The 23,460-nt window shown below is 44.2% G+C and overlaps 2 protein-coding genes across 13 annotated transcripts in view; one reads left to right on the top strand and one right to left on the bottom strand.

The window, feature by feature from the left end:
* The window catches only part of SORBS2 (sorbin and SH3 domain containing 2), a 180,588-nt gene extending 173,021 nt beyond the window's left edge, over nt 1-7,567 (top strand). For all 11 annotated transcript variants that reach the window (XM_071220200.1, XM_053916619.2, XM_045197171.3 and 8 more), the window contains 3 exons: nt 62-111; nt 3,928-4,034; nt 5,446-7,567. In XM_071220200.1, the coding sequence (XP_071076301.1) occupies nt 62-111; nt 3,928-4,034; nt 5,446-5,507 (219 nt within the window). In that variant the 3' untranslated portion in view covers nt 5,508-7,567. The remainder of the gene's footprint in view (nt 1-61; nt 112-3,927; nt 4,035-5,445) is intronic.
* Nucleotides 1-23,460, bottom strand: part of TLR3 (toll like receptor 3) — a 402,871-nt gene that overhangs the window by 323,566 nt on the left and 55,845 nt on the right. The window lies entirely within an intron of this gene.

Raw genomic sequence — 23,460 nt, 5'->3', positions numbered from 1 at the left:
AGTTATCTTTTAAGTAGTACCAGTTGAAACACTGATTACATTGAAAATCATTTCATTTCAGCCACAGCGCCCTGTGTTTACTCATGAAAACATCCAAGGTGGGGGGGAACCGTAAGTATTCTTCTTACCTTCTAAACTCAAGACTAACCTCGACCCACAGAACGGGCGATTGACCTACCAGAAGAGAGCATGGCACAACTCTGCGAGTGACAGAGACCAAAGTAACTAACGTGAGACCTCCCAGATTAAGAGGGATTGCAATAGTCTCCATCTCTCATAACAGAGAGAAGACACTTGTTTAAAAAAAGAAACCAGTGGTTTGCAGAGACTGATTTACGCCCTAGAGAAGCCTTGCGAAGCTGTAGAGATGCCTAAGACTTGGGAATCCGTCTCCCTCTGTTCACGCACCATGTAGATTCTAGTAACTATATCTTTAAAGATACTGAAAATGCCTTAACATTGTTTCTGCACATATTTAGAGAGCAGGAGAATGTAATACTATTATGATAAATTAGTGATAAAGTGATAAAGTGATAAGTTAGTGACAATTCCAAAGTTGCATTCTGGGGAGGGTCTCTGGGAATGACAGTGTTAAAAATGCGCTGGCATTCGGTGACACGCCTTTTCATACTTTCAAGTCCCCTCTCCTTGCTGACATGTAAGTTAAATCATCCTGAAGGTGTCACACACTGTCCTTCAGACTCCTATCTTGTGTGTCTTTTTCTGTTCCATTGTTGCCCATGAGAGATGCTCAGGGGGGATCTACCTCCTACTGGTGCCTGCCATTCTGTGAGTCAGAGCTAGGCCCCTGGAAGGAGGTACATCAGGCATACTGAGTGCACAGAGGGAGCCTCCTGCCCACGGCCCAGGCTCCGCCCACCTAGAGCCCAGCAAGTCCAGCAGGTGTGGGCCTGGTGCCTGCGTCACCGTGCATCCTCCTCATTTCTCACGGACCTGAAACTTAGTTAAAAGCATGCTCTTCAGAAAGCATCTCTCACCCCAGACTGGCTGTCTGCGAGTACAACCAGAAGGCCTTGTTAATAAGAAAAAGACTATGAAAAGGTCAGGTTGGACATAAGAATCATTCAAAATTTCCCTGAATTGGAAAGACTTTAAATATAACTTGTAATTCTAACGTTTTTGTTTGTTTTCTTATTTACACAAATGACGATAGGATCACACCACAAAAAAATAAATTCCAGGGCCGGTTAGGTTTATTGCATCACCAACAGATTACAGTAGCAGCTTTGAAGGATTTTGTGAATTAACCGGTGTAGTATGTTGCGCTGCTTTATGAACTATGGAGTTAAGACTTCCAATCTTGGTCATTTGTGTGTTTATGGAACCTCTGAGCGCAGAGGCAGGGAGAAAGAAGGCAGAGTTTTGAAATCCTGTTTTGGACTTGTAAAGCACTCTCTATTACACTTCTCTTTGATGACAACCCCAGTTAATGAGGTGTCGCTTATCTCTCGTTCAAGAAATAGGTTTTGAGTGAAAGTAGGGACAATGTGTTACATTGCTGCAGTTCAGAATTACAGTGAAATACCCGATTAAAAATTTGCAAGTTAGGGAAAGCATGAAGGGTGGTGGAGCATGCCCTGTGGAGACAAGCCCACTCTCTTGTGGAGGCGCCCAAACCCTACGGCCACCCTCCTTCTCGCCTGCACTTCTCTCCAAACAGCCCGAGACATTGCTGTTCTCCGCATTTCCTGCCGTGCGTAGCTGAGTCTGAAAGCCAAGTGAGGCAGGAAGTTTTCTGAAGGGTTGGTTTATGTTTCCCTGACCTCCCCCCTTTTTTGTGGTCTAAGTGAACCAGGATGGTAAGTAAATTTTGACAAGCACCCTGGCTTTCATCACGCCAACTTGAAGTAGGAGTTCGTGCCAATTTTGGTTTTTTTGGCTCTTGGGACCTTGAGATTCTCCAAGCAGCTGGGGTCTGTGGCCTTAAATAGGCCTGTCTCCCTAAGTGGCTGGAGCCGTGCCTGGGTGACAGCTGACCCCTGAGCAGCTCAGTCAGAGAACCAGTGTGTCCCAAAGCGAGAGATGCTGAGATGTGTACCCACTGAACTAGCAGCCCTGGAATGAATCGCTCTCTCAAGGGTGAAATTATAGAAGGAACTATGTTGAAATCGACTTTCCCAGTGGATATGCCATATGTGCCATCCCTTCACCTGAACGGCCTCCAAGTGAAATCCCTAAACAACAAAACAACTTGATTACTCCAACGAGGGCTGGCCCCTTGCAGCCCTCCAAACTAAGTAATGTTGGTATTCCCCCCTCCCCGGGCCTTTTCTGCTGCCTTTCGGAGATTCTGGCTGGTTTTCTCTGCCCTTCCTCATAATCAGAATTGCCTCTCGACAGATGAGTGCGGAAGCCCAATCTCAACGAGTGCAGGTAGCTGTAAAGCTCTACTAGGAGGCCGAAATATTAACAGAGGAGGACGTCTCCAGTGTTGGAGTTTCGGGGTTTGGTCCCAGGCCAGGGAAGACATGTTTTCTAGGAGAAGATGTTGGGCACCTCATCTCACCAACTCTTCCCCAGGCACCCCCCAGCCCCCCACCCGGGCCTGCTTTACCCAGGTCCTGGACATGGGGGGAGACAAACACCAGTAGGGCTTTGTCCCTGACTTATGACATGACGTTTGAGTCCCAGTGATAGAATAGTTTTGTTCTTCCAAACTAGGGTTTTCCAAATGAATAAAGAAATTAGAACTAAACCATTCTAAGTCCTGAGCAGTATTCAATAGTACCAAATTTTTAAGTTGGCTTTTAAAAAAAATTCAAAATGCCCCAACATGTGGTTCTTATTTTCTCACACTGGTAGAATTACGTAACTGTTATGAAAACAGCGAACCAATTCACTGAGTTTTTTGGAACCCCCTCACAATACTGATAATATTTTAGAAGCACTGTGAAGTTTTCATCTTCACTGCAGCTCTAATGCTTTCCAACCTCCTCAGCTGCTAGAATTTGTGTCTTCGCTTTCCAAAAAGCCAGACCATGTTAATATGCACTAAATACAAGGTATTTTATTACCAAAACTTCAACGCCTGAATTTTTTACCAATCAATGTCACCGAAATATATGCTCTCAAAGAATTCAGATAGAAAAAGGAATGTGGTAGCATTCTATCACTTTTTTATGTAAAATTACCTCAAGAGAGAGTTTTCACATCCAATACAATTTCTCCAGGACCTTTCAAAAGGGAATTTCTATGCCCATAATCTATCTACTCTTTGAAATTAGGTCAGTGATAACAGAGCACAGAATACATCCACTTCATTTCGTGGGTGAATATCAAATTTTCAAATTCTAAATCCTCAGAGAACACAGGCTCAAACTAGGAAACTAAACTGCTTTAAAGAATTATTCCTGGTGAAAAAAATAATAACATTCTGTTTTACAGTCACTTTCACATAGTGATTTAGACGGCATGTGTCTGAGATATTTTGTATGTACATCTCAATTTTGAATAATTTGAAAATTCAACTTGCAAACTGTGATAACTTCCTTCCGATTGTAGGGAGCTAACCCTGTATTCCTTGTTTGTATGTAGCTAAATAATGCAGCTAGCACTTCTTCCATATTCTTTATAAGTACTGAATGTCTGCATGCTCAATATCTGTGACCTGCCAATTGAAATGTGGGTCTTACTGATAAACATTAAAATGTTTCATCCCACTCAGAGATGTTATAATCTGCCATGAATATTCCTCGTGGCGAGTTTTGAAAGGCTAGTAGAGTGATTTAACTCCCACGAGAGGCTAAATATTTCTATTTACGTGCTTATCAAAGACTTGGGTTACCTAATTATAACATATTAATAAGAATAGAAATGTGAAAAGTAAAATTACTAGTGTGCATCTCCTGTAGTTTTGCAAAGGTGCAAGGATTTCTTTCTTAAACACGTCCATTTGTCCCGTTGAAGGTTCCAGGCTCTGTATAACTACACTCCTAGGAATGAAGACGAGCTGGAGCTCAGAGAGAGCGACGTCATCGACGTGATGGAAAAATGTGACGATGGATGGTTTGTGGGTACGTGTGCCTTTCCAACACTCGGCCACTTGCAATGTGCTTGTGTTTGCTCCCCTGCATGGCCGGACGTGACAAGAGAGCTTTCTTTGATTCCGTAACACCTTTGCTCTTTCGCACTTTCATAGGCTCTATGTAATCCCAAGGCCGTTGCATTTTTAATGTAGGTTAGTACTGACCGCTTCAGGGAGATGTGATTTTCTGCCAGCTTTCCTTGCCATTCACCTGGGAGAAGAAAATTTCTTTAAAGAGCACCAACCAGGAAAGGCTGAGATCTAACAAAAGCGCTCCCTAGATAAGAAACACTAACAGTCTGTCCCATGGAGAATGTTAGTTGTGCGCAGTGAGGATCCGTTTGTGAGAACGAGGTCCAGTGCACAGCTCACCCATTCACTGGGTCTGCTGCAGCTGCCCAACAAGCCCAGGGATCCACCCCAGCTCTGATTTGTGGAGGAAGTAGACAGACCTTCCATTCTGCCCACTGAAGACTAGGAGTTGTCTGAGGGAACATTTGCAGACAAGAGTCTCATATAGCAGGGCATGCAGGAAAGAGCATAGGAGGCTGGAGGAGACAACGGATGAGGGAATGAGGACTCTCTGCAGCCAGGCAATCAGTAAGGAAATAGTGAAAGGACCACAGCCACATTGTAGCTGCAAGCCTCTGCCTCTGTGTCTATTAACTCACCACTCAGCATCAAAGCCAAAGAGCTTACCTACACGGGGACAGAGCCCAGATGAGACGTGGAGCTATGACAATGCTATTCACTCTATCTGAGCTGGAAATCCTGAGGATGGATTCAGGGCACCAATGGTTACAAAAAGGTTCAAAAGAATTATGTTCTTTGAAAGGAGAGGCAATCATATCGATGGCCACTTGTGCATGTGGTTTCATTCATATTAGAAATCATGTGCAACGACAGAGCCCCCATCCCCAAATGGTGGTTTACCTTGTTTTTTCCTTTAGTGACTTTGTAAATTGCCTGAATTTTCTATATTGTACTAAGAACTCTGGCAGTGCTATTTGTAAATGAACCGTGGGGCGTTCGGCATTATCTTCTGTGAGACAATAAAACTGAATTGTGACAGTGTCCCCGATGCCTCCAGGTGACACCTGTGTTGAGACGTGAGAACATTACACTTAAAAATCCACCTCCCCAGCAGGACGGGCTCCCCTCGGGCTGAGAGGCTGAGCTCTTCAGGTCAGCCTGGTGTGAGGGAGGCAGAGCGTTTAACCCGAAAACACTATGAAGACGACCGTTAGTACAGAGAAAACTGCTGGCTCAGTCTTCCTAACGTCTCTGTGTTTTCTTCCCCAAACCCTGCAGCGTTTGCTCCTTCAGTGAAGCCTGGGACAGGAAGACTTTTCAAGCCCATGTCTAGGGACTGATATTTCATTTACTGCTTCTGTTCACAGGAACCTCAAGAAGAACCAAATTCTTTGGTACCTTCCCCGGGAACTATGTCAAGAGGCTGTGAACCACCCTCCGTCCTCTTGAAGCTGCGGTTCGGCACCACATCTGCATAACCTACCCTCAAAGGTCCCCACAGGCCTCCCGCTGTCATGCCTTACAGTTTCCAGTAGAAGTCACCCACCCTCTCACCATCCCCACCTTCCACCTGCCCCCCAACCACCAGCAAAGTAACTGCCAGAGCTGGGCCGTGGGGAGACTGGCAGGCTGGTTCCGTGTGAAAGTGCATTATTCCTGCTTTCTGCTCTGAACTGAGACGTCTGCGTGATGGGGTCAGAAAGAAAATCATTACACTTGAAAAGGGTTAAATATCGGAGGCAAAAGACAAGAGTGTCTCAAGGAGGCTCCCTGGCCCACTTTGGAGAGTGTCCCTCCCGTCAGGCCACCTGAAGATGGTTTATTACTAAATACCACGGTGTGCATTCTCACACTCTTAGCTTGGCAGTGTATTTTCCTTTCACGAGTTTGCCCAGTGTCCTCGTTTACACGACATGACAACTGTACTTCAGCTATTGTTTGCCTGCACTTACATGTTGTAATATGCACAGTGATTACAAAATCTAAAGCAAGGGTAGGAAGGTTCATTTGGATGAGTGAGATTTTTGTTGATTGAATGGGAGTTTTCAATAGCAGTCTTTTCCTGCAATTCTTTTGTACTTTTTAGAAGTGCAAACAGTAAGTGAATAAGAGCTTTTGGTAATAATCATGAGAATATAAGAGGTTTAGGTAGACTACAAAAAAAATATTGTGTTGTAAAGTTGCATTGCTATTTTATATTAAAATGTAATAATCAGCATCATGAACAATGAGCTCTTAGTGTTTTATTTATCTGATAAAATTGAAATAAAAGCAGTGTTAGTGAGAGGTGCAAAAAGTTATTCTAACATAGACACTTGAAAGTATCTGTAAGCAATATTCCTAGGTAAGATTTCACTGTGTGTACACATACGCATTTGCAATTGTATGAGTACAGACAATCCGTGTGATATGTCGTACAGTTTAGGGAAATGTAAAAGAGTCCCACACTTTATTTTATAGAAATAGAGTACTGTAGAAGCATCACAAGTATTAAGGCTGGTTTTAGCAAGGGTTATGATCAATACAATTATTTTTACTATGATAATTATTTTTCTTCTATGGAACTCAGAATCCTGGCTACATTTGAGGACAGGAATATGTTGAGCCTGATTTTCCTGGTGTGTGTACAATATTTCCTTGGAATACACTAGGCACTTTCAAGAGGCAATGTTAAATCCTTCAGGTTCTATTTTCTGCCCTGAAGTAGAAATGGACAAAACGATGCGGGACCTGAAAGATTTGACGCGGTTAACAGTGCCTGAATCACACACGCCCTGAGAACTAGCTTTGTATTTCTTATGACTTTGCATAAGAACTATTCATATTTGGATCTTGAGCACCTTATAGATAAAACTTTTTATGATATTTCTTCTGTGGGCAGTGATTGATCTTTTCACAATGTGCGTAGACTCTACAATTTTGTACATATGTTTGCTCTTTTTTTTGTACAGACTATTTAGTTGTTGAGAAAACAAGGGAATTTCCTAATTCGGTCTTCATCCTTCCCTTCAACTGAGCTAAAGACCGTCTTTTACAAATCCCACAGATGATAAGCACGCCTTCGTATTGTGATTCTGTAAGTCCATGAATTTAAAAGATCTTAGCAGCCGAACTGAAATGGATGTAAATGTCACGTACAGAGGAATTTCAGTAGGAAAAAGGTAAAGAAACATCTTTGAGTAGTAGCCTACTTTGAATACTGTCAAGTTCACAACCAGCTTTATATTTTAAAGGCCTTTGGTTTGAAATTAGGTCAACCGCATGCAGCTTTGCTGATGAGTAATTATCTTCCATGCCATTTATGGGAAAAGACTTCAATATCTGTTGCCTGTCATATTTAAGAAAAATTACTGTTTCTACTCTCTGTATCTGATTTTAAAAGGAGAAATATTCATACCTGGCTTTCAGGTAATTGACTTTGAATTCTTACAAGCAAAGGTCATGTGTTTTTCTTGAATAGACATCTAATAAATTTTGCTTGGAAGTATACTTCAGTCTTTCTTCTTGACATGTATCCTTAAACAAAAATGTGTGTTTTATCCCAATTTGTTAGAGAAACTAAGAGAAAATGCATTTGCCCTGTGTTCTCTAGACATACCAATGGGGGGGCGAAAAACCTACCTGCATCAGCTCAGAGAGGAAATATTTTTTAAACCCACCACCAAAACTTACTTGCTAAATATACTCTGGCTAAAAACTGCTCTTCAGCTAAAACAACACATTAAAATATTTCTGTCTCATAAACAGCTTTTAACCCCCAAGGGGAAGCTAATGCCAAGAAGGTGTAAGCACTTACCCAATTCAACTATCTTAAATTTTAAACTCCTTGCCCTACAAAGTCATATGACCACCAGAATGTTAGACTCACATGACACCCACGAGCTTTCAATAAACTTCCAATTATGGGCGGCAGTTGGGCACCGTTTCTTTTTCTCACACGCACAGCGTGTAGCCCGCCAGCTCTCCCTGGACCCTTTCTACTACATCTGGGTCCCCCTTGGCTCTTAGTGTTTCAACCCTCTTGCACAACTATTGCACGCACACTCTAAAACATGTGTATTCCTCGGTTGGCAATTCAGTTATCAAAGATGTCACATTGCTTAACTTGAATACTCTCCCTCATCCTCTCTATTCCACCTGAAAATTTCCACTACATATTAGCTTTCCACTCTGGCTAGTATACACAGATATTAGTATTTCCTTTCTGTGAAGACTGTGCCTCCTGTTCTCTGGCTCCTTTTTCATCCAAGCACTGCCGGGTGATTTACCATATTTTGCCATGTATAACGTGCTCCCACGTTTTTGGCCCAAACTTGCAGGGAAGAACAATTTTTGTTTTAACTTTTTAATTCAATTTTTATATACTTATATTTAGATACTTGGTTTTTGTAGTGTAAAGGAATTTTAGCATTTATTTTTGAACATACAGGATAAGACATTTTATGTAGCAAAGAATTATAAAACACAAGAACAGACACAAGGTATTTCAGGCGATACCCATTTATAATGTGCATCCTTATTTTTCCCTCAAAAACTTGGGCAAAGGGTGCACGTTACACACGGCCAAATATGTGACTACGTAAATCCGAAGGGGCTAAAGTGCGAGGCGCGTGTTTGTGCCCACAGGGGCTGCTTCTCGTTTCTGTCTTCACGTGACTCTGTTGTGAAATACTCCGCACTCTGCAAATGAAAATCTGGGGTTTTGAAAACACGTGCATCAAAATCTAGATTTCCTTGTCCCACCTGAGAATGAATGACTCTCTTGCGCTTCTCCCTACAATCTGCCCAGGCGCGGCCGCGGCACGGCCCCAGCCCCGAGCTCAGGAAGCCTGCGCCAGCATGGTGGTGCGCCCTCGCTCTCTGGGCCACCGGGCGCTTCTGTGCGGCCCGGATGGCCGCTGCCACTGTGACCCTCCTGCCCTGTTGTTCCCCGTCGGCCACGCCAGGGTGCTGGGTAGAATACCGAATTTTTCGGTTTTTTGCTTCAGAATTGATGCATAGTAACGTATTTTACTTGGTTTTATGCCGATGCATGATCATCATTACACACCAAAATAACGTAATGCACCTCATCTTTGTCATTGAAAACCGCCTGGGGAGGTGGAGTGGGGTGCACTGTTGGGAACACAATACAAGGCTGATAAGTCACTGTCGCAATTCATCAGCTTCTGCCTCGCACGCCTGTGCACAAATTGGCCATGCGGGTCCAAGAAGTGTCACCGGCAAGGGACCCTCTGATACTGTATGTACCAAGCTTTAATCCTTCCCCTAGCTATGTCCTCACTAAAAACAGGCATGTCCATTTCCTAACGTACGGACAGCAGAAAGACCCTGTCCGAGCACCGGTGCATTCACTGCTTGACCTCTCTCTGCCCAGGTGGTCAGTTTATGAGGCCTGCTAACTTCTTCCTATTGCTTTCCAGATTTCTGCCGCAAACAGCGATATCCTTTAAAGAGTCATTTGATCAGACTATGCACTCTGTCAGCTTCCGAGAGCCCCTTTACTTAAAGATTGAATCATCTTCCTTTCCAGGTTGCAGGCCTCCAGTGGTTCCTTATGTATCCATTATGATGCCAGTCATTTGCTCACCGTGGGTAGCTGGTCAGAGCACAAGCAGGTTGGTTGGCGTTATTAATGAACAGTCTATGGCAGGAATTGGCAGCTGTGGCCTGTGGACCAACTTCAGCCTGCTGTTTGCTTATGCCTGCAAGTTCAGAATGGCTTATACAGAAGAACACCAGCATCCGCTGGATGATAGGGAACACAAACTTTGAATCCCAACTAAGTGAAATGTCTTCACAGGGAAAAAAAAAACGCTGGATGATAGGGAACACAAACTTTGAATCCCAACTAAGTGAAATGTCTTCACAGGGAAAAAAAAAACAAACTTTCTTTTCACTGGTAGATCTATCTATATTAGAAAAGCTTTACTCCATTTTTATTACACTTTGAATATCATCAACAAATTGGTGAAATTTGTTTTTTGTTATGGAAGTACGTACATAATATCCTCAATTTTGCCTCCTGGCCCACGAAACCTAAAATACTATTTACTATCTGTCCCTTTAGGCAAAAAGCCTGTGAATCCCTGGTCTATGCTCATGGTCAGCAACTGGCCTGGGGACCCAATAGAGGGGAAGGAGTATTGAAATTCTGCTATAAAACAGACTTATTTTATATGCATTCCTTGTCTTTATCCTCACAAAACATGGAAAAGGAAACCTGCTTTGTGTCCGCTTGAGAGGTGAGAAAGCTGAGGCTCCGCGAGGTTATTACAAAATAGGTAGGTGATGGGCGCTGGGTTCAGAATCTGGTGTGTCTGCCTCCCACACCTGCACTCTTTCTTCCAACCCACGGTGCTGAGCACACGCTGGTGAAGCTGCTCTCCCAGTTAAGCAGTTACTTCCGTCTGCCTCCTTCCTCCCCACCATTCTCACCGACTCGGCCATCGTGAGAGGCCACCCACTCCAGCAGAACCTTGCTGTGCATGGGAGGACAAGGGGTGTTTGTATGCCCAACCCAGTAAAACAGTGTCTCCCCAGGGAAAGCTAACTTTGGCTGTTAAAAGTATACAGTGACCCGTGAGGCTAACATTTCAGCGATTGACCTGCTTTAACTAAGCTTGTCCGTGAGCTGTGATTCGCGAAGGCTCCAGAGGCTGTTGGCAGTGAGTCGGCTCAGCAGCTGGTGGCGGCTTTGGAAAGTGCTTGGTAACGTGGGGTCCCTCGGAGGCAGGCAGGCCCAGAGTGCTCTAGGAACACAGTGTGCTCACTGGACAGCGTTTCAACCTACAAAGCCCCAGGACACAGATACTAGCCACTCCCTGCCAGGTGACTCACTCAGAGATCGGGAGCCTTAGCTCACCGCTAAATTCAGCCCCTGGGTAGCTCGGGAAGGTTCCATCTGAGCTCATGTGCATACCTATATCTTGACCCAAAAACCTTTCAGTGTAAGACAGACCTCTGCCTAGTAAATCTTCACCTGTTCCTTTGGGGTTTCTTGTTTCATCCATTTCCCGAAAATATGGCGGGTGACTCAGGAGTCCCAACATCTTCCAAAAATAAGTGCCATTTCAAATAAACCATTTAAATAAATTACCACTAACAGCACTAGGGGGTGGGTGTCAGATCTTGCACTAATCTCACAGAAAGCTTGAGGATGACTTTTTAAAGTATTTTTTTTAAGTACACAAGCAACAGATTGTAGGACAAATTAGAAAATACAGAATCACTAAGAGTCTCATTTTTTAGAGAAAAGATTACACTTCGGCACACATCCTTCCAGAGTATTTTCCTGCACATGCATAGAAGTGTGTGTGCGGGTAACATGCAGGCAAAAGTGGGCTCACGCTCATCAGATATTTCATGACCTGCACTTAATATTTATGACCTGCAGGCAGAGCATTTGCGATCTGGCTCCCTGGCATATGTCGTCAGTTTGGCACAAATAAACTCTTACAAAAAGTCTCCAATAAATAAATAGTGACTAAATCATGTTTTCAAGTCAAGCTGACCTTATCAAGGTTTATAAAAACAGTAAGGAAAAGTCAAAGTCAACCACAAGACTCGTGGAAATGCAATTAATTCAAAACCAAGAGACAAAAATTAAACTTACCACTAATAATGTTGCACTCTGAGGAACTGGTAGAGGAAGGAAAGAAAAAACAGAGAGAAGAGAAAATCACACGTATTATCTCTGCAGCATAAACTATCACATGGATTAGGCATTTCTCCAGTTAAGGAGCGGCTGACTGAAGAGAGATGTTAGATTGAGAATTGTGCGAACCATTGGGAACAACATCCAAGCCATCCTGGCGGTTGGCAACGTGTACAAGTATGGAATCCAAACTAACGGAATCGGATAGCTGTTGGGTCGTCCAGCTCACACCCTTTACCCTTCTCCCCTGCACACGTGCACACACCCACCGAGCCACCCCAACAGAAGATAATAGTAATGTAAGAAGAATTCAACAGTGTAAGAGGAAAATACAATAGCCAAGGTCTGGAAAGAGCCCACACAGCCATCAGTAGATGAGTGGATAAAAAAGCGGTGGTACATTTACACTATGGAATACTACACAACTGTGAAGAAAGAAGGGACTCTTACCCTTTGCGACAGCATGGATGGACCTGGAGAACATTAATGCTAAGCGAAATAAACCAGAGAAAGACAAGTACCACGTGCTCTCACTCATATGTGGAAACAAACAAAATACAACCAGAGGCATGGACACACGGAACAGACTGACAGACCTCAGAGGGGAGAGAAGTAGGGGGACCGGAAGAGATTAGCCGAAGAACATACATGCACATATGCATGGTCCACGGACACGGACAACAATGTGGCGAAGGCTGGAATTGGGGGGCTCAGTGGAGGGGAGAGAGGGATGGAAAACTGGAGACATCTGTAATAGTGTCAACAATAAAAAAAATGTTTTGAATCCTAGGTCCCAGGGAATAAAACTTTAGCAAGATCTTCTTGGTCATTGTTATTTATGTCCAAACTCGCTTAGACACCCACCAGCCCACCTACGGCAGAGGGTCTGGGACATGAGTCCCTATCTCTGATCTTCACTGTCTCCATTGCCTTACACGTCTGCACATTAATCAGAGCCCGGCGAGCAGCTCCAGTGAGTTTGGAAGGGTCAGGAATAAAACACTTTATAGAGCCTAGGTCATTGGACAACATTTTGCGAAACCTTTAGAATGTAAAATAGGTATGGAAGCACCATCTCTTTTAGGCACATTTGCTGAACTCATCTTGGTGGCTGCAGCTTTCTGTATGTGTCTATCGAGAAGCCACCCAAAGCTTGTTATGTCTCACAGACTCCAGAGATTTCCGGGTTATTTTCTTCTTAACCCGCAGAGCCCTAGGCCCCCAAGTTTTGCGAGGGCTGCTACGCTGACAACCACACTGGCCACGAGAGGTGCGGCACGTGTCTAAGTTCTCACGGCACAAGGCGGCAGGGTGAGCTGAGGGGCAAAAGAAGAGCAGCAAGGGATGCCTGGGTCTCCTCAGGTAATGCCTCAGGCCCTCAGACGTGCGCTCGCCAGTCAGCACCTAATCACCAAGATCAGGCCGTTTGAGCTGCTTTGTTTCACCACCTGTTCTCAATCATCTGCTTTAAGAAGTCATCCAAATACACAATCAGAGGAGCCTTCAAACAAAATGTCAGCAATCTGCCCGTTACCCTTCCGAAGGGGACGGAGGACGGCACTGAAGCATTCCACCTACTGTGTTGGCCAGCGTGTGTGAATGTGGCATATCTCACACACACACATGAACATACAGGGTGGGAAAAAGTAGGGTTACAGCTGTATGTGGAAGTTTATTCTTATAATAGTATTTATTAATTACTGTATATTTTCATATAGACAACTATAAACCTACTTTTGCCTACCCCTGTGTGTGTGTGTGTGTGTGTGTGTATCTTTATGGATAGTGTTCAAGTATGAAAAGGCAGAAAATGAAAGCTAATAATATCAGAAGCTGTTAATTGGATAATCATGAAATATCATTGTTCTGCCACAGAATACAAGTGCTGATAAGGCCAAGATGAGGTATAAGCTCAAAATGTATAGAAAAGACTTATCCTGGAAAAGTTCCCTTGGACAACATGCCAAGGAATCAGTATATCTTTTCTACACTCTGTATTCTCTAATCCTATCGAGTAAAACTGGTCTCAAGATTGAATTGGCGTGAACGCCGATTTTACTGGGCCTATGATGCCATGCCAACCCATGCCACCTTATGGCTGCCCTTGCTCAGACACAAGCCAATATCTGAGCTAGGGCCACTGCTTTATGCTGAAGATGAGCTTCGATACAAGGACTATGATACCGAGACCAAAATGCCACGCAACCTTGGCACGCAAGGTATTCTGGCTTGAAGATGTCCCCTGGGGGCTGAGGCTCGGAGCTGCTGACACAGCGAGGCAGGACTCTTCGTGGTAAATTCACTGCGCTCACCTTAGTGGCTCCAGGTCAATGAAGTTTGTCTTTCATGAGAATATCTGCTTCCGGGGCTGCTCCTGTTCAAACTAACCATTTGTTAGCGTCTCAGAGTTGCTGACAGCATGGGTTTCTCCTTAAAATGACCAGCACTTTTTTGCCCAAACCCCTGAGCACAGAAAAATAGCTAATGGTTGACAGAAATGAGGTGGAACTAGCAAGCTGACTTTGACATAATCCCTAGACAAAACCTGGGGACTATTTGTTCAAAGTACTTATAATGGGACCTCTAAAAATATCATCTTCCCTCCGTCCTCACTCTCTTTCGCTCCTTCCCCGTCCTGGTGGAGAAGTCTCAGCGTGCACGCGAACTCTGAGCTGGTGCAAACCTGGACCTGCCGTGCCCCTGGCAGCCCTCAGCACGCAGGGCGCAGCCTTCGGTCAGCTGTCAGACGCCTCGACCGCAAGCTTAGCAGACATCTGCCTGTGGATTAGTGGGCCTGGCATGTCTTCCATTATCAAAGACAAACTGCTAGACAGCTGTGTGAAAACCACAGCATACTTCTCAACACTGGTCATGCACGGATGAGATGGCCCCTGTTCTAAATGGGGCCGTGAATAACCTTCTTACCTCAGGAGACATTTCTCCCCGCGACGCAGGGACACGGTGCAACCCTCAGACCCAACTGTGTGGAAGCCTCCTTTCTGACTACATGCGGGTGCTGAGGATGATGTGATTACTTAAGGATCATTCTGGAATTCGGAGTTTACCAGGAAAAAAAAAAAAGCATACAAGAGTGAATGTCTTGCTTTGCCAACACAAGTCCTATAAAACAGTACAAAAAGCATATTTTTCAAATTCAGACTCATTTAGGTTTCTAAGGAAAGTGGCCTTGCCCTGGTGACAATTTCAGTTAGCTTGTCAAAGGAGTACAATAAAAAAAAAATCACTTAAGTTTATGTGAGGAGTAAATGAGATAAAATATACAAGCGGAATCTAACACACAGTTGGCACTAGATAAAGGCCAGTCCCCTGCCCTCCTTTTCTTTCTGAAGTGAGCATTTTGGCTGATTCTAAGTAACATCAAACATTTGATTTTACTTGTTAGATACTCCTCAGGCTGCACTGCCAAATTTTCTAGTCTAGATGTTTAAAAAGGACAACCAGAATGTAGCATTTAGAAATACATTCTAAATCAATACAGTTTTTAAAGCAGATACTGTATTGTAGAAATCAGGTGCTGTCATTGTTTATAGTAAGCTAGTTAGTACGCATATAAGAAGGAAATGACCCAAAAACAGAGCTAGAAGCCAGAACTGGGGAGAGAACAGAGCAGAAAAATCGGATAGAGTGCTACTAGGCATTAGTTACATGATGGTCCCAACAAGCTCTCGTCTATGAGAGAAACTGCAGAAAAACCCAGCAGGACCGAGGGCTGATGGATTCACAACTAGGACAGAAGCCTAGAGCCCGGCATGACAGAGCCCTGAATTCCACACTCATGACATCCGTGACGTTATGAAGTTACTAGAATGGCCAAGAGTCGATATCTTCATTGGTAAAGTGAAGAAAATCAACCGAATCACCAAGACCCTTCTGTTTCTGAACTGTCCATGAAACAGCCGTGGGAGTAATCCATAAAGAACACCAGCAGACTGAGAGACGATGGGATATGCACCCCGAAGACATGGAAATCCGTAAACCCTGGGTCTGAGGCTCGAAACCCTGCGTTGGGATGGGGACAGGGCCAGACAGTGAGCTCAGTCTCCTGCGTGGGCAGGAGCAGCTCCAGTACAGCACAAAGCCAAGGGCACGAGAGACAACTTTTTAAAAGATAAATACAAAAGAAGCAGAGGACTACTAAAAGCATCTAAATAATTATACAACTCCAGGAATCAAAAATAGAATACAATGTAAATTTTCACCCAGTAAATTGGCAACCATGCAAAATGTCATCTCCATATTATTTTTGTGAGAATGTAAATTGGCAGAATTTTTGGATAACAAGTTGACATTCATAATAAAAATTTTAAAATATTGTATATTCACTGATCCAGCAACGCCATTTCTATATGTTTATTCTACATATTCACTCTATATAGTTATTTATATATGTTTATTCTATATATATTTATTAACAGAAATAATTATGAATGTGTTCAAATATTTAGCTACAAATATGTATTGTCATGTTATTTCTGACATTAAATAATTATTTAAAAACTAAGTATCTAGTAATAGGGGAACAATTAAGTAAACTGTGGTACTTTTTACTATGAAATACTGTGTATTCATTTTAAAATGCCTTATGGAAAATATAAGTATATACATATTTACATATTAGTACATATATATGTAAAAGTAACTAAATACCTAATTCTTTCTTACTACACTCCATTCCAAAGATTTAAGCACTCATAGTAGCAAAGAATCACTCATCGGAGTAGAAACCCCTCAGCCTTTCAGAATAGCTTCCCCTTCTGTGCTCCTTCCTTCCTAAGATAGTTCCCGGTAAGTGAGAAGAAAGAGTTTAACATCGTCTTGGTAGTGGAAAGGATCTGGGATCTTGGGCAGGATGTCTTCTACTTCTCCTGCTCTCCAGAAGTGGCCCCGGGGTATGTCCTGGCCCCTGGGTGTGTCCTGACCTTCGGGGCTGAAATCTGAGGATGGTCTAATTTGTGATCTGATCTCCCTCGGTTTGTGGTCAGGAGGATCACCTCCTGGCTGACTCAGCCTTGCCTTAGCTCCTGCAGGCTGTGGACTTCCAAACACCTGCCAGCCCCACCCCAGCCTCTGCAGCAGGAGGGATTGCTCACAGTGCCATCGTGTACACCCTGTAGATCCCTCTCTACTCAATTCTGCATCCCCATTCGATAAAGGACTGGAGCAGCCTGGGAAAGTGAAGCTCCAGAGGCCACTTGCTGCCTGACCACCTGCTTTCCCCAGCTTATGTTGAGGTGGCTGAGGTCCACATTGCTCTAGAAGTTTCACCTTAAAGCTTAGGCCTCCAGAGAGGAAATCAAGAGACACTCCATGCCCTTCATTCTTTCTCCCCTCCATCTTTCCGCCATCTCCAAGGACAGGATATGGCCTAGCTTTTCTTTTACCTTAGCTACACCCTACCTGCTTCTTCCTGCTCTAGCTAAGTGTGCAGGAGTCTCTGTTCTGAGCGGATCCCTCTGTGATTGGTCATTAACTAGATAAAGGGAAGTAGGAAGACTTTCTCAAGAAATAGTTTACAAGACAATAACTTACATCATTCTGTTTTTGAATCACAAAATACTAATATTGAATGTTACCTTGGTCTTTCTCTTAGCATCTCTCCTATGAAAGTCATATTTAAATAAATACCGAGGGCAGAAAAAACAAAGGATTTTGGCTCAATAAAAAGCAAAAATAAATGTTTAAAACTTTATCTTCATTACCAAGTTAAGAAAAAGAGTCAGCCTCACTCTATAAATAGACAAAACAGAGAGACAGCACGGAGAGAGAGGAAGGCTTTAAACTGAGACTTGAGATGCTGAAACTTAATGAAGGGAGCTAAGAGAAACCAGTTCAAAATGTAAAGAACATTAGAGAGCTAAGAATTAAAATGTCCTGTGTATTTTACGTTTAGTATGTGATGGTTTTCTACATATTCTAATTGCTTCAGAGAGAAATAATTGTGGGCACATAATCTTCTTGCCGTGGGCATAACACCTGTGGGAGACCAAGATAAACCACCAAAACAGAAGGCCCATAGTTCATTTCTATCCCATCTCGTCCCAGAGAGGATGTCAGGCAGGCGACAGGGATTACCCTCACTCCACAGGAAAAATGAATAGTAAATGACAGACGAGCTTTAAAAAAAATTTTTTTTTAATTAAAAAAAATGAGCCCTGACCAGTGTGGCTCAGTTGGTTGGGCATGGTCCTGCAAGGCAAAGGGGTCACCAGTTCGATTTCCGGTTTCTCTCTCACATCGATGTTTCTCTCCCTTTCATTCTCCCTCCCTTCCTCTCTCTCTAAAAACAAATAAATAAAATCTTTTTTAAAATAAAAGAAAGATCCTTCTAAAAAGGCATTTCAAGACATAAATTTTCTAGCCGACATAGATAAAGTAGAATATTAAGGATGAAATGTTGGACATGACAGAGCTCTGCAAAGGGAACGAACCAACGTACTGGAGAAATGATGACTTAATCAAAGAAAACGCTGTGCCCGTGTGTGGGGGCAGTGAGCGGGCAGCGTGAAACTCGAGCTAGATGACTCTGGAGGCTGTCAGAGAAGCGAGAGGGAAGCCAAAGAGCCAGAAGCAACCCGGGTCCCATTGGAGGGGGAAAACAGTCAGAATTAGGGCAGCAGCAGAGCAACACAAATGAGAAGGGTGACAAAAATGAAATAAAATAACCAAGACTTGGCCACTGGCTGGCTTTAGAAAATAAGGAAGTGGTGGAGCCCATAATGACCGTGAGGCTTCAAGCCAAGTCAACTAACTGCAGGAACGATAAAAACAGTACAAGACGTGGCCCGTTTTCAGCCCAGTTCTTAAAATGGGCTGGCGGTAATGTATTTCCTACACGCAAGATTTCTGTTATCGCAATATAAACAGGCTTGAACGTAAAGAAAGAAAAAGGTTGAAATTCAAAAATCTGTACTAAATAAGTATATTTAATGGCCGTAAGGAGTACAATGTCTATGTTCTCAACAAGTACTCCGATTTAGAAAATAACATGTATCATTTCTCCTTTTCGAAGTATGAAAGAAACCGAAGGTAAAATCCTGACTTAACCAAAAGTATTAGAATATACCTGTATCGACTCACACTGAGCTTATACACCTTGTGGATTGCTTTATTTTTGCATAGTTATCTAAGTACTTTCTGCTTCAAGTGCTAATTGAGTTGAATTCTGATTACCAGTTGAGTTTTTTTTAATGAAATGTATTATTTTTGTAGAAATAGTGTAAAACTAGATATAGGCTGTTCCCCAATATGGTATGTGATTAGAATGTTCGGAGTATCGGTATTTGATTAACAATTATCAAAGATATCAATGTTTGATCAACAATGATTGTACAGAGTGGACTTTACTCCTGCTGCTACTCAGATGTGTGAAGAAAATCATAGTTTCCTTGTTTTCTTTAACCAATCTAGTACTTTCATGTAGCCTTTACTGAGACATAATTCATATACCCTGTCCCTTTAAAAGGTACAATGGAGTTATGTTTAGTGTTTTCACGTATTTGTACTCCCACCACCATCTCATCCAGAGCACGCCTGTCACCCCAGAAAGTGCCCTCATACCCACTAGCAGTCTCTCCTCACTGTCCCTTCCCTCTAGCCCAGGGGTGTCCAGACTTTTGGTGTCTCTGGGACACACTGGAAGAAGAGTTGTCTTGGGCCACACATTAAATACACAAATAGTAAAGAAAAAAAAACACCTCATAATGTTTTAAGTAAATTTACAATTTTGTGCTGGGCTCCATTCATTAGCCATCCTTGGATACCTGCGGCCCGCGGGGTGCAGGTTGGACACCCCTGCCAGCCCCTGGCAACCTCTAATCTGCTTTCTGTCTCCATGGATTTGCTTATTTTAGATATTTCATACCAATGGAATCATACACTGTGCAACTCACCAGATTGCCCTATGAACTCCCACCCTGTTGTGTGGCAGTAAACACTTACGTTAGCTCAAATTTAGCAGCTAATAATATCTCCGCTGTGTCCGGTTTAACACAATTCAATTTTGGTAAAGTCTCCTTAAGCTTTAAGTACGCTTAATAACAGATTGTTTCTCCCTTCCCTTCATCCTTTCTGAGTTGCTCCAGAAACAGGGGACACCTTATGAGTCCTCCTCGCCTCGGTGGGAGGGTGGTGTCCTGCAATACGGGACTCTGGATCAGTGCCCCTGATGACAACTGACCCCAAATGCACGCTTGGCAGGCGCGGGCTTCTCTCACTGCTGACAGCTGAGCCCAAACCCTGCATCCTTCCACCCAGGTCACTGCCTGGGGCAGCCTCCTCCTGCCAGCGTCTCTCAGCACCTCGGAGTCACTTGAGGGTGGCCGGGCCCCTCATCCCCACTGTGCACCTGTGCCTGTCGCAGAGTCTGCTGTGCAATAGGCATTCAACCACTCTTTTTATTGATTTTAGAGAAGGGGGAGAGAGACAGAGAAAGGTCGTTTGTTGTTCCACCTATCCGTGCGTTCATTGGTTGCTTCCTGTATATGCAGTGATTGGGGGTCACACCCACAACCTGGGCATATTGGGATGATGCTCTAGCCAACTGAGCTACCCGGCCAGAACCTCAACATGTTCTGAGCAGGTGAATAAATCCTTCAAAATCCAGCTAAAAATGTTGTTTCCTCTGTAAACCTTTCCTCAGTAAACCCGCCCTTTCCCACCGCCACTTGCTGTGTGCACCTGTAACAAGTGAGCCTGGCTGCCAGGGGAGGCTCTGTGCGCTGTATTGTAACCTGATGTGCGCGGGCCCTCTCTCATCAGGTACAAATCCCACCTCTCCCTCGCTGCCCAGGTGAGGAGCTTCCCTCCCAGGGCTTCCCTCAGATCATAAACAGCATGCTCGGTAAGTGTTAAAAGTAAGAGAACTTTTAGATTAGATTAGAAAGATTAGATTTAGATTAGAAAAGCGTCGTATTTCTAATCAGCTAGATTTCTTTTTTTTTAAATAATAATGGGCAAATTTTACTAAATAATCATACAGTACAAACTGGAATTAAATGAAAGGGGGGGAGTCTCTATTCAGTCTCTAGTCTCTATTCTCTATCCAAACTATTTTAAGTTGTCTCCTGTTTAGGGAAATGTAGTTGGTACCAGTATTTGGCTCTTCAAGTTTTGTTTTATTCTTTTCCCCTCAAGTTTGTTTTTAAATAAGTGTGTAAAGTATCGTGGGATCATCTCAGTTAGTGAAAGAGAAAATTTACGCTAGAAGTTCCTGGTAAATGATGGCGCTGTGGTGTGAATGCAGACAGGCTGACTCAGAACTGATGCTCATACCCACTGGTTCTGCAGAAGGAAGTCCATTTGCAGAACCTCATGTGAGGATGACAAGGCAGGTGGCAGCGGCCTTGCCAGCGAGGAGTTACAATTTCACGCTGAAGGCAGGGACAAGCCGGCTCAGCCAGTCTTCTATTGACATCCCCGTAGCTCTGCTCTCCGTCGGGATGGAAATCCCTGCAGCAGGAACCCAAACTTTTCTCCACTGATGACTGGTGGCTCCCTGGCCACCACGTGCCGAAGGAGGGCTTCTGACAGGCTTTAGACCCCAGGCCACAGAAACGCAGGCACGTCCGAGTTACGAAGAGAACATGCGGAATAGTGGCACCGAGCTGAGAAGTTCAGATCTTGTACTGTGTACCGACTTGGGGAAAAAGTAACATTAAATCTTTTACTGTTCTAAGTTCCGTGTGTTTCCCCCGGAGTCAGTTCGGGATTCCACGCACACGTTTTCTTGGAGGATATTCAGGGGGAAGAGAAGAGGCAAGCAGGACATTCTCGCAACTAAGTGGGTGAAAAGGCTTTGTCGGCTCAGACGCCCCAGAACCAGAAGCGCTGTTGGTCCAACAAGACGATGGAGGACAAGAGTGGGGGCTGTGAGAACCGCCCGCGGGTGAGGACCAGCCCTTTCCCAGGACCAGCCCTTTCCCACCGCTCACCTGCGGGCAGTTCTCAGGCTGCCTGGAGTCAGACCACAGTGCCACCGCTTACGGCGGATTGTGGACAAGTTATTTATGCCTCTGTCTCCTTGTAAAGGGGGATAATAACAGTGCCGTCCTGCTGGGGCTGCCGTCAACATCCCCGCCATTGGCCACAGCCACTCTGCCCTCTCTCTGTTTTCCCTGACTGCAGACCACGAGCTCGTCCACTTCCACTAGGCCTCCTTTTCTAAAAACGTCATTTCAGGGCCTTCCATTGTATCCCAGCTAACATTCCTTCTACACCAAAGTATGAACTGAAGAACCCAAATACCCAATTATATACTAGTGTTAGATAGAAAGACGCCTTGGTTCTCTCTTTTTGTTGCATAATACTTCCCTAACTCCAGCCCTACCCACGCCATCCTGCCCTGGGGCAACAGGGCCAAAAGGAGTAAATGCCCCCAAACAGAAGGGCAGGAAAGGTGAGCATGGGTGATACACTCCTGGCTTCCCTTTATTGGTCTGTGACCCTCCAACCTGTGACCCAAAGGTCAAAGAATTCTGTCCTGAAGAAGGACAGAGATCACGCTGAGGTTTGGCTCCAGTTCAGCAAAAGCGTCTTTGAGAAAGAAAAGACTGTGTCATTTTACAACCCTATGGAGTTACACAATCCTGGCTGATCTCTGGAAATACCTTTGTCCTTAAAGGCATGAGGCAAACACCTTTTAACATTATTTCAAGCGCTCTGTGGAAGCAGAATGCCAGGCTGCACTCTCAAAGGCCCCATTGTGAGCGCTGGTGCCCGGCCTGCTCCCTGCTGGCTTCCTTCCATCCTCCTGAACACACTGCGCCTTTGCCTCCCAGCTGTCACTACTCGTGAGGAGCCTGTAAACAGAGAGGATGCTTTCTTAGCAACCACTGGGAAAAAGCAGAACGCTGCTGCCTCCCCACCTCCCCAGACAAGCCCAACATGAGGAAAGGAAGCAAAATGAACCTTGCAAAGTTACTTGGGAAAGTCAGGAGGACAATCCAATACGGGAACTTTCCAAATGCCGGCCTTTGGCTTGGGGAAGAAAAAAAAAATCTCAAGAAGCTTTCAGGAGCCAGCGGCCGACAGATTAAGAGGCGACTAGAAATGATCTCAGCACCATTAGCAGACATGTTGTCACGAGGATATCCGCAAGATAACCAAGAATACGCATTACGTTATTCCATTTTCTTTCCTTGGAGAATGCCTGGGACTTCATATTGCTATTTTTAGTCTTCCATGTCATACACCCTGGGAAGCACCACAAAGAAGTTCAAGGATTCCATGTTCATCCAGAACAGGTAACATTTCTGGAACCCAAAATGACCGAAAAAAAAAGCAGCTGGAGATCAAAGCATTCGAGGGGTCTGGGGAGGAAGGGCAGTGGGCAGACAGGCTGTGTGCTGACAGATGGAGGACCTCTGATGGATGCTGCCTTTCCCCTGCAGAACTTCGGAAAGTCATCACATTTGAAAAGGCAGGAACCTTGACCTTAAAAAAGAATGCTTCAGGGGATGTGTGGGAACACCCCCCGGCCATAGAAGCTCTCAGGAAGTTTAAAATGTTTCTGGAGTTAAATCAGTTCACTCCTGCCAGCCTGAGAACAGCCAGCTTGGAAAACAGGACTCGTAGGCATGGTAACAGCCTGCCGCTTGATGTTGAAACCCATCACAGAGTTTACTGGGGAAAAACTGTGGAGAAGCCTCAAGAGGGAAGGCTAGAACTGGTGCCACTTTGGGAGGCCAGCTGGTTTGGAATCTTAAAT

Source organism: Desmodus rotundus, chromosome 13 (assembly GCF_022682495.2).
Source record: "Desmodus rotundus isolate HL8 chromosome 13, HLdesRot8A.1, whole genome shotgun sequence".
Lineage (NCBI taxonomy): Eukaryota > Metazoa > Chordata > Mammalia > Chiroptera > Phyllostomidae > Desmodus > Desmodus rotundus.
Note: the sequence above shows the minus strand (reverse complement) of the source record. Positions and strands in the feature narration are given on the sequence as shown.